At 46.2% G+C, this 11,377-nt stretch overlaps 1 protein-coding gene across 2 annotated transcripts in view; it reads left to right on the plus strand.

The window, feature by feature from the left end:
- Positions 1-2,232, plus strand: part of LOC118364091 (basal cell adhesion molecule-like) — a 143,399-nt gene extending 141,167 nt beyond the window's left edge. For both annotated transcript variants that reach the window (XM_052489977.1, XM_052489978.1), the window contains one exon: positions 613-2,232. In XM_052489977.1, the coding sequence (XP_052345937.1) occupies positions 613-615 (3 nt within the window). In that variant the 3' untranslated portion in view covers positions 616-2,232. The remainder of the gene's footprint in view (positions 1-612) is intronic.
- The last annotated feature ends 9,145 nt before the right edge of the window (positions 2,233-11,377 follow it).

The raw sequence follows: 11,377 nt of genomic DNA on the forward strand, positions 1-11,377 counted from the left end.
AAAGGCAATGCTACCAATTGAGTGTATGTAAACTTCTGACCCACTAGGAATGTGATGAAAGAAATTAATGCTGAAATAAATCATTCTCTCCACTATTATTCTGACATTTCACATTCTTAAAATAATGTGGTAATCCTAACTGACCTAAAGAGAGGGGATTTTTACTAGGAGGAAATTGTGAAAAGCTGAGTTTAAATGTATTTGGCTAAGGTGTATGTAATCTTCCGACTTCAACTGTATATATGTATTTAAATATTATATTAATATTATATATAAAAAGGCTGGAAAAACACCAGGAAATCAACTCCAAGTCATTTTTATTGAAGAAGTTTCCAAGTATTCCCCATGAATAATAGACAGACACGTGATCGTATACAAATGTATGGAAGGTTTGAAATTATTATGTTTTAGTCAAACATTATATCTGTTTGGGTTTATTGAGGTCAATATGCAGTCTACAAATGATTTGTAATTACGTTTTGGCCCCCAACCATCCGCTCAGTACAAAATCAGCAAGTGGTTGAATCTAGTTGATGATCCCTGACTTATATAATATCACGATGTTGTATTTGACTCACAGGATTTACTGGTGCTTTGTGTTGTCTTCCACAGTGAGGAACAGAGGAGAATATGACACAAGAAGACAGAAAGAGAGGGATGAAGGGATGGATGAAAAACGACAGCAGGGCTTGTTTTATTTTTGATAGAGGGAGAAGTCGGACTGAGGGAGAAAATACGGTGGAATGGAAGGGTGTTTTTGTAGGGATGTGGGGTAACCTGTGTGGAGGGGGTGGGGGTTATTTAAACATGAGACCTAATACATCACTGAACATCATCATGACATTATCAGAGTGTAATCCCTTTCCACCAATCACAACTCTTGGTTGACCGTGTAGAATAGAGCTGTACAGTAAACGTGTCCAACATGACTCTAGCCACAGTAACTCTACCCCAATCCAAACAGAAAATGCCATTGTGTTGCAGGAGTGTATGTGTGTGTGAGTGTGTGTTTGTGAGTGTGTGCTGTATTGCATTGTGTATCTGAGCCGTGGGTTGTGCTTCGTTCAGTCAGTGTAGAACTGGACGTGTCTGTTCTGTGTGGAGTCTGCATCCTGCATCCATTCTGATGGACATGGGGAAAACACAAACTGTCATGCTAATGTATTCATCCCTACGCGGATTATTGTGTCACTGAATTCTATCCCGTAACATAGAGATTGACCGTGCCTACTGTTACATCAAACTTAATGATCATATTCCTTGCCCAAGACGATGACCAGCAGCATATTAGGCACAATACTGCAGATGTACTTTCTGACAAACCTTTTCAGTCAAACAGGGCAAGCCAGGCCCACTTATACAAGTCAAAAGTCATTCCAGCCTAAATCCACTCCGGCCTTCTGATAAGAGCCTATAGTACTGTATATAATTCTAGACTGTTCTGGGGGAACATACCCCTATCTCCCTGTTTGCTTTGGTCCTGGCCAGAGTCCTCTCTTTACAGGATGACATGAAATAGAAGACTCTAGTCCCTGTGTATCAATTCATTGTTTAGTTTTTCATTTCAAATCTAGAATGTTTATTCATTTATTCAAATTCATTTCAGCTGTTACCTTAGCAACAGCCGAGACGATTTCTAACTTCCTGATCCCTTCCTGTGTAAATGTATTTTTTTCTCAAACCAAAAAGCAACAAAAATACAAGCTATTCGGTGTACAAATTAGTTTCAAAATGTTGACGAAATGTATATTATGTATCAGGTCATTTGTTTTCTTCTTTTTGTTGCTCTGTCTCTGCAAACTGAATACTGTATAACCTGTCAATCAAATGGAGGCTTACTGTATATGTGAGGTGAATCTGAATGAATCTGTGTGTTTACTGTGTTGTTAGACTCCTGACCCTGCTACAGCGCTCGCCGTATTTCATAGCCTACTGTCCTTCTCTGAGCAAAGCCATTTTCAGAAACACAACACTCCCTGTTACGCTCAGCTCACCCAATTATCATCCCCTAGCTCTGGAAAATTGGAGTAACCTGGCAAAATGGGGAACGTTTTTGTCCTCCGTTGACAATCTGAAATCTCTGCCAGCTGCACTACCATTTCATTCAGTACAGATTGGCTTTGCAGGCCGGAGGGGTTTGCAACACAGTGAGCACAGATTCACCTGCGAACGTCACAGACACAGGTTAGTCACAGCTTGATGAGGGAGAGAGGGAGGGGAGCAGGGGAGGTGAGAGGGGGTAGAGTGTAGGGGTGAGGTGGGAGGGGAGAAGGTGTAGAGTGTGGGGTTGAGATGGGAGGGTGTAGAGTGTGGAGATGAGGTGGGAGGGTGTAGAGTGTGGGGATGAGGTGGGAGGGGAGGGGAGAGGGGGTAGAGTGTAGGGGTGAGGTGGGAGGGGAGAGTTTTTTTTTAACCAAAATAAGTTGAGTTATTGAGTGTCTTAGTGGGGGTGTTCCAATGTTTTGGTGCGCATTTGGTGTCTGTCTCTCTCTGCCTCACACGCTTTTTGATACTACCTGTATTGGCAGCACAAAGATATATGATAGCTGGTTGCAGTGTCCTCTATCATTGGTATACACTGGAAAAAATGGCCTTGTGAACAGGTCACTATAACCACTATCGCTTTTTCTGGGAATCATTTGTTTTTTCCAATGGTGTTTATATGTCTAGTGATTTAAGAAATCTATATTTCCATAACTTAATGAGTGTTCTGACTCCTGTGAGGTTAGGGGGAGACCAACAGGTGCATACCTTCAACTTTGGAACGCTTGGTTTTATTTGTCCCTCAAAAATCCACTTGTTCTAAGAGAAGAGAGAAAGGTTTGAATTAGGATTCTTGTCTTGCTATTCATATGTGAGTGCTTTTTTCTCTTCCTGCTATACTGTATATTTGGTGGTACGCTGTTCTGTTGTGAGTTCTGTACTTTGTTCTTGTATCTTCTTATTGAACTGTGTAGAATTTATAACAACTGAAAACCCAAGAAAAAACAACCAAACTCCCACAATATCTGTGTGTGTTTCATTTTTGTGTATGTCTGTGTGTGTTGACTGTGTTATAGAGGTATAATCAAATCAAATCAAATGTATTTATATAGCCCTTCGTACATCAGCTGATATCTCAAAGTGCTGTACAGAAACCCAGCCTAAAACCCCAAACAGCAAGCAATGCAGGTGTAGAAGCACGGTGGCTAGGAAAAACTCCCTAGAAAGGCCAAAACCTAGGAAGAAACCTAGAGAGGAACCAGGCTATGTGGGGTGGCCAGTCCTCTTCTGGCTGTGCCGGGTGGAGATTATAACAGAACATGGCCAAGATGTTCAAATGTTCATAAATGACCAGCATGGTCGAATAATAACAAGGCAGAACAGTTGAAACTGGAGCAGCAGCACAGTCAGGTGGACCGGGGACAGCAAGGAGTCATCATGTCAGGTAGTCCTGGGGCACGGTCCTAGGGCTCAGGTCCTCCGAGAGAGAGAAAGAAAGAGAGAATTAGAGAGAGCATATGTGGGGTGGCCCGTCCTCTTCTGGCTGTGCCGGGTGGAGATTATAACAGAACATGGCCAAGATGTTCAAATGTTCATAAATGACCAGCATGGTCGAATAATAGTAAGTCAGAACAGTTGAAACTGGAACAGCAGCATGGCCAGGTGGACTGGGGACAGCAAGGAGTCATCATGTCAGGTAGTCCTGGGGCATGGTCCTAGGCCTCAGGTCAGTTGAAACTGGAGCAGCAGCACGGCCAGGTGGACTGGGGACAGCAAGGAGTCATTATGTCAGGTAGTCCTGGGGCATGGTCCTAGGGCTCAGGTCAGTTGAAACTGGAGCAGCAGCATGGCCAGGTGGACTGGGGACAGCAAGGAGTCATCATGTCAGGTAGTCCTGGGGCATGGTCCTAGGGCTCAGGTCCTCCGAGAGAGAGAAAGAAAGAAGGAGAGAATTAGAGAACGCACACTTATATTCACACAGGACACCGAATAGGACAGGAGAAGTACTCCAGATATAACAAACTGACCCTAGCCCCCCGACACAAACTACTGCAGCATAAATACTGGAGGCTGAGACAGGAGGGGACAGGAGACACTATAGGCCACCTCAGCTGGATTCTGTGAGCTCTGGCAGGTTGCCGTTGTACTGTGGGCTTCTGGCTCTCTGGTTCTATCAGCAGGGATGTTGTCCCTTCTTCCATCTGCCAAGCATCCATTAGGAAATTACACTGACTTGCAGAATGGGAAGGATTTGTGTTTAGAACATTAAGAGAGAGAATGAGGGGGGAAGGACTGAGATGAGGCTCTAAGGTGTGTGTGTGTGTGAGAGAGAGAGAGAGAGAGAGAGAGAGAGAGAGGGCCAATCAATCAAATTGAAATAGCTTTGTTTCTATTTACTGTGGTTTACAGTGTGTGTCCACCTCTAGTGCTTTTTGCTTCAGTATTGTCACCAATGTTATTGTGTATGTAACCATTCCTACCCTGGCAACCAAGGCTTTAATACTGTCTGAGTTTAGCTACAGTGACGCTAATCTGATTTTGCCATTTACCATCAGCCTATTGAGAAATGACAGCCACTGTCTCTAGCTCATAGCCTAGCCGCTACAGCCTCTCAGTAACGGTTGGCTAACGGCCAGTCCACACAAACACTCACCACACACACACACACACACACACACACACACACACACACACACACACACACACACACACACACACACATACATACACACTGTGCTGGGACACCACTGCCAGAGCAAACTAGAGACTGGGATGATTAGGGATATATAGAATGATAGAGAGACAGAAGGAGGGTGAAGGGGATGGAGGAGAGAGCGAATGGGACAGAGAAGGTTATGGATGAGGGAGGGATAGATGGAGGGAGAAGTTATGGAAATTGACAGAAGAATCAGGAACTGTCATGAGAGGAAATGAAGGAGAAGAGTGATTGGCCATCCAATGGATAAAGAAGCTGTCTTGTTTAAGGATGTCATAAATTAGCATTGAGTCTGCAATCAGCTGAGTTCAATAAATAAAGAGAGAGGGAGGGAGGGAGGGAGGAGGGAGGGAGGGAGGGAGGGAGGGAGGGAGGGGAGGGAGGGAGGGAGGGAGGGAGGGGGGAGGGAGGGACTGAGGAGGGAGGGAGGGAGGGAGGGAGGTGTGTTTTCTGAGGGAGGGAGGGAGGGAGGGAGGGGGAGAAGAGAGAGGAGGGAGGGAAGGGAGAAACAAATACAAATAATGAAATGAAGGGCAGTAAATCTTCTCTTATCTCCTTCACTTCCAAGGTTTCATATCCTGTGTGACCTGATTTTGAGTGTCTGTGTTTTCTGTTGGTGTGTATGCGTGTCAGTAGTGGTGTGTGTTTTCTGTTGGTGTGTATGCGTGTCAGTAGTGGTGTATGTTTTCTGTTGGTGTGTATACGTGTCAGTAGTGTGTGTTTTCTGTTGGTGTGTATGCGTGTCAGTAGTGGTGTGTGTTTTCTGTTGGTGTGTATGCGTGTCAGTAGTGGTGTTGTTTCTGTTGGTGTGTATTGTCAGTAGTGTGTGTGTTTTCTGTTGGTGTGTCCACGTGTCAGTAGTGTTTTCTGTTTGTGTATACGTGTCAGTAGTGGTGTTGTTTTCTGTTGGTGTGTACGTGTCAGTAGTGGTGTGTGTTTTCTGTTGGTGTGTAACGTGTCAGTAGTGGTGTGTGTTTTCTGTTGGTGTGCATACCAGTAGTGGTTGTTTTCTGTTGGTGTGTATGCTGTCTGTAGTGGTATGTGTTTTCTGTTGGTGTGTTTGCCAGTAGTGGTGTGTTTTCTGTTGGTGTGTATGCGTGTCAGTAGTGGTGTGTGTTTTCTGTTGGTGTGTATGCTCAGTAGTGGTGTGTGTTTTCTGTTGGTGTGTATACATGTCAGTAGTGGTGTGTTTTCTGTTCAAATGCGTGTCAGTAGTGGTGTGTGTTTTCTGTTGGTGTGTATGCGTGTCAGTAGTGGTGTGTGTTTTCTGTTGGTGTCACATGTCAGTAGTGGTGTGTTTTCTGTTGGTGTGTATACACAGTAGTGGTGTGTTTTCTGTTGGTGTGTATGCGTGTCAGTAGTGGTGTGTTTTCTGTTGGTGTGTACACAGTACACACGTGTCAGTAGTGGTGTGTTTTCACACACAGTAGTGGTGTGTGTTTTCTGTTGGTGTGTATACGTGTCAGTAGTGGTGTGTGTTTTCTGTTGGTGTGTATACTGTACGATCAGTCGTGGTGTGTGTTTGTGGTGGTGTGTATACTTGTCAGTATGTTTTCTGTTGGTGTGTATACACAGTAGTGGTGTGTGTTTTCTGTTGGGTGTATGCGTGTCAGTAGTGGTGTGTGTTTTCTGTTGGTGTGGGACAGAGTGGTGTGTTGTTGGATGAGGTCAGAGGGTCAGTAGTGGTGTGTGTTTTCTGTTGGTGGTATACTGACAGAAGAATCAGTCGTGGTGTGTGTTTGTGGTGGTGTGTATACTTGTCAGTAGTGGGTGTGTTTTCTGAGTGTGTATACGTGGCCAGTAGTGGTGTGTTTTCTGTTTGTGTGTAGGATGTCAGTAGTGGTGTGTTTTCTGTTGGTGTGTATGCGTGTCAGTAGTGGTGTGTTTTCTGTTGGTGTGTATGCGTGTCTGTAGTGGTGTGTGTTTTCTGTTAGTGTGTATGCGTGTCAGTAGTGGTGTGTTTTTTCTGTTGGTGTGTATAGGTGTCAGAGTGGTGTGTGTTTTCTGTTGGTGGTATACTGTAGATCAGTCGTGGTGTGTGTTTGTGGTGGTGTGTCATAAATGTCAGTAGTGGTGTGTGTTTTCTGTTGGTGTGCAACGTGTCAGTAGTGGTGTGTGTTTTCTGTTGGTGTGTATACGTGTCAGTAGTGGGTGTGTTTTCTGTTGGGGAGTGTCAGTAGTGGTGTGTGTTTTCTGTTGGTGTGTATACTGTACGTATCAGTAGTGGTGTGTGTTTGTGGTGGTGTGTATACTTGTCAGTAGTGGTGTGTGTTTTCTGTTGGTGTGTATGCGGTCAGTAGTGGTGTGTGTTTGTGGTTGGTGTGTATACTTGTCAGTAGTGGTGTGTGTTTTCTGTTGGTGTGTATACTGTGTCAGTCGTGGTGTGTGTTTGTGGTGGTGTGTATACGTGTCAGTAGTGGTGTGTGTTTTCTGTTGGTGTGTATGCGTGTTTGTGGTGGTGGTGTGTGTGTTTTCTGTTGGTGTGTATACGTGTCAGTAGTGGTGTGTTTTCTGTTGGTGTGTATGCGTGTCAGTAGTGTGTGTGTTTTCTGTTGGTGTGTATGCGTGTCAGTAGTGGTGTGTGTTTTCTGTTGGTGTGTATGCGTGTCTGTAGTGGTGTGTGTTTTCTGTTGGTGTGTATACGTATCAGTAGTGGTGTGTGTTTTGTGGTGGTGTGTATACTTGTCAGTAGTGGTGTGTGTTTGTGTTGGTGTGTATACTTGTCAGTAGTGTGTGTGTGTGTGTTACTTGTGTTGTGTTTGTGTTGGTGTGTATACTTGTCAGTAGTGGTGTGTGTTTGTGTTGGTGTGTATACTTGTCAGTAGTGATGTGTGTTTGTGTTGGTGTGTATACTTGTCAGTAGTGGTGTGTGTTTGTGTTGGTGTGTATACTTGTCAGTAGTGATGTGTGTTTGTATTGGTGTGTATACTTGTGGTGTGTGTTTGTATTGGTGTGTATACTTGTCAGTAGTGGTGTGTGTTTGTGTTGGTGTGTATACTTGTCAGTAGTGGTGTGTTTGTGTTGGTGTGTATACTTGTCAGTAGTGGTGTGTGTTTGTATTGGTGTGTATACTTGTCAGTAGTGGTGTGTGTTTGTGTTGGTGTGTATACTTGTCAGTAGTGGTGTGTGTTTGTGTTGGTGTGTATACTTGTCAGTAGTGGTGTGTGTTTGTGTTGGTGTGTATACTTGTCAGTAGTGGTGTGTGTTTGTGTTGGTGTGTATACTTGTCAGTAGTGGTGTGTGTTTGTGTTGGTGTGTATACTTGTCAGTAGTGGTGTGTGTTTGTATTGGTGTGTATACTTGTCAGTAGTGGTGTGTGTTTGTGTTGGTGTGTATACTTGTCAGTAGTGGTGTGTGTTTGTGTTGGTGTGTATACTTGTCAGTAGTGGTGTGTGTTTGTGTTTGTGTATACTTGTCAGTAGTGGTGTGTGTTTGTGTTGGTGTGTAGTGGTGTGTGTTTGTGTTGGTGTGTATACTTGTCAGTAGTGTAGTGGTGTGTGTTTGTGTTGGTGTGTATACTTGTCAGTAGTGGTGTGTGTTTGTGTTGGGTGTATACTTGTCAGTAGTGGTGTGTGTTTGTGTTGGTGTGTATACTTGTCAGTAGTGTCAGTAGTGGTGTGTGTTTGTGTTGGTGTGTATACTTGTCAGTAGTGGTGTGTGTTTGTGTTGGTGTGTATACTTGTCAGTAGTGGTGTGTGTTTGTGTATGGGTAGTCGTGATGCTTCATCTGTGCATCCAGCCAAGCTGATGCGGTGCCCTTTGAAGATCAATTAGACATGAAAGCAGCCTGTGTGTTAGTGATGTTCGAGCCTGTAAAGACATGCACTCCAGCTACCAGACCTTCATCACTGACATGTATTGACAAGCAAGCCAACAAGCACTCCCCTTTGAGAAGAAAAGTGGCTCCCATAACGTTAAGCTGTAGGCATGTTTAACAGGTCAGATTGCTGCTGACAACTGAGCTTCCCCCACTGTCCAACTGCCCCATACTGGGCTCCAACAACTGATCCTCTTCACAACAACACACGTGACCGCCCTCCATGACAACATTTCAACCATTTGAGCTACCCAAAAGGTATCAATTGTATAGCTTGTATAGCTCAGCGACATTTCAAGCTAGCTGTGGAGTGAGTTTACGGTACGCTCCGTAAACTCCGTTACACGTGCAACACATATACATCCATGGTAAAGGCAGGCCATGACCGGGGCATCCCACACAGGGCTCACTTTAAACAGGTTGAAGAGCGATGAAGGCCTCCTGGGTGTCTGAGTCAGCTAGTCCGTTAACGCTATAGGGAAGAGAAGTGAGAGGTGGAAGGGAGGAGCTGGAGAGAGGCCTGGAGGAATAGGAGCAGCTGTGTTGTGTGTACCTCTGTGAGCTCCTGTACACGCTGCAGGCTCCCTCCCACTGTCTGACTGTACCACAGCAGAGCAGGTGTCTGGAGAGCTATTACACAGAGAGAGAGAGACACACACACACACACACGTACGCATATACACATAGAATCATACTTGAATGATTTTGTGTTGGTATTCACACACACTGTCAATTACTCTAAGGCACACTGCTACACTGTCAGAGTGTGATCATTAGTATGTGTTTGTTCAGACATGGCCTGTAAAATGTGTAGGGAAATCAAATGGCTGCCATTCCTTGGGGCTTGTTCAGCACAGAGCTGTAATGAGAGGGTTCTGAGCCCTGTGTTTTAGGGCTCCATTCAATCTGGTGTGCTGAAGATCTGGCTACAGCACGATAGAAATATAAAAGCCAAGTTCCCTGTGTCAGCAGAGACTACATTCATGCTAAACGCTGCATGTGTCAGCTCAATCAGAAATTACCTTTCAATTCAAATCGCGCTGTAGCGCTGAACTTCGGCGATACGGATTGAATCGAGCCCTTATTCTAATACTCTCTGTTGACTAGCTGCTAACTCTCTCACCCAGTAAAACACCCAGTAAAACAGTCAGTGGTGGATCACGGCATCACACAACACACTGGTATTTCTCCTGTAACTCTCCTTTCTGAGCCTCTGCTGCTATTAGCCTTATCAGACCTGTCTACTTTAGTTGATGGTGGATGCCTGGTCCTGGTCCTGACTCTGGTCCTGACTCTTGTCCTGGTCCTGACCCTGGTCCTGGTCCTGACTCTGGTCCTGGTCCTGACTCTTGTCCTGGTCCTGACTCTGGTCCTGACTCTTGTCCTGGTCCTGACCCTGGTCCTGGTCCTGACTCTGGTCCTGGTCCTGACTCTTGTCCTGGTCCTGACTCTGGTCCTGACTCTGGTCCTGGTCCTGACTCTGGTCCTGACTCTTGTCCTGGTCCTGACTCTTGTCCTGGTCCTGACTCTGGTCCTGGTCCTGACTCTTGTCCTGGTCCTGACTCTGGTCCTGGTCCTGACTCTGGTCCTGGTCCTGACTCTGGTCCTGGTCCTGACTCTGGTCCTGACTCTTGTCCTGGTCCTGACTCTGGTCCTGGTCCTGACTCTTGTCCTGGTCCTGACTCTTGTCCTGGTCCTGACTCTGGTCCTGGTCCTGATTCTGGTCCTGGTCCTGACTCTTGTCCTGGTCCTGACTCTGATCCTGACTCTGGTCCTGGTCCTGACTCTGGTCCTGGTCCTGACTCTTGTCCTGGTCCTGACTCCGATCCTGACTCTGGTCCTGGTCCTGACTCTGGTCCTGGTCCTGACTCTTGTCCTGGTCCTGACTCTGATCCTGGTCCTGACTCTTGTCCTGGTCCTGACTCTGATCCTGGTCCTGACTCTGGTCCTGGTCCTGACTCTGATCCTGGTCCTGACTCTGGTCCTGGTCCTGACTCTTGTCCTGGTCCTGACTCTGATCCTGGTCCTGACTCTTGTCCTGGTCCTGACTCTGGTCCTGGTCCTGACTCTTGTCCTGGTCCTGACTCTGATCCTGACTCTGGTCCTGGTCCTGACTCTGGTCCTGGTCCTGACTCTTGTCCTGGTCCTGACTCTGATCCTGACTCTGGTCCTGGTCCTGACTCTGGTCCTGGTCCTGACTCTTGTCCTTGTCCTGACTCTGATCATGACTCTGGTCCTGACTCTGATCCTGACTCTGGTCCTGACTCTGGTCCTGGTCGTGACTCTGGTCCTGACTCTGGTCCTGGTCCTGACTCTTGTCCTGGTCCTGACTCTGATCCTGACTCTGGTCCTGGTCCTGACTCTGGTCCTGGTCCTGACTCTTGTCCTGGTCCTGACTCTGGTCCTGGTCCTGACTCTGGTCCTGACTCTGGTCCTGGTCCTGACTCTTGTCCTGGTCCTGGCTCTTCCTCTGCATCTAGGGAGTCTCACACACCAGGACCTGCAGTGTGTCTGGAAGATGAAGCATGACCTCTGAGTGTGTTTATGTGCTGTACATGATTAACTCCCCCCTCCTCTACCCTGGCACTGATGGTCTGTGTCTGCCTCCCATACTGCCCTGGCATGCATCAGTCTGCTCTGTAGGTCCTCACACACACACACACACAGACACACACGACTTTCAGTGTGAGGTAGTGTCAGAGTTTAGGTAATGTTTTATGTTGCAGTAGTGTTGCTATCTGTTCAGGTGTGTGAACACATAGGGAGAATGGGTACAATGCTGGGCTCATGGCCAGGTGTTCACAACACCACCTGTTTGTTATGCTGCTGTTGTACTGTTCTGTTGTTTTTAGTCTCCCTGT

The sequence above is a fragment of the Oncorhynchus keta genome, chromosome 31 (genome assembly GCF_023373465.1).
Source record: "Oncorhynchus keta strain PuntledgeMale-10-30-2019 chromosome 31, Oket_V2, whole genome shotgun sequence".
NCBI classification, from domain to species: domain Eukaryota; kingdom Metazoa; phylum Chordata; class Actinopteri; order Salmoniformes; family Salmonidae; genus Oncorhynchus; species Oncorhynchus keta.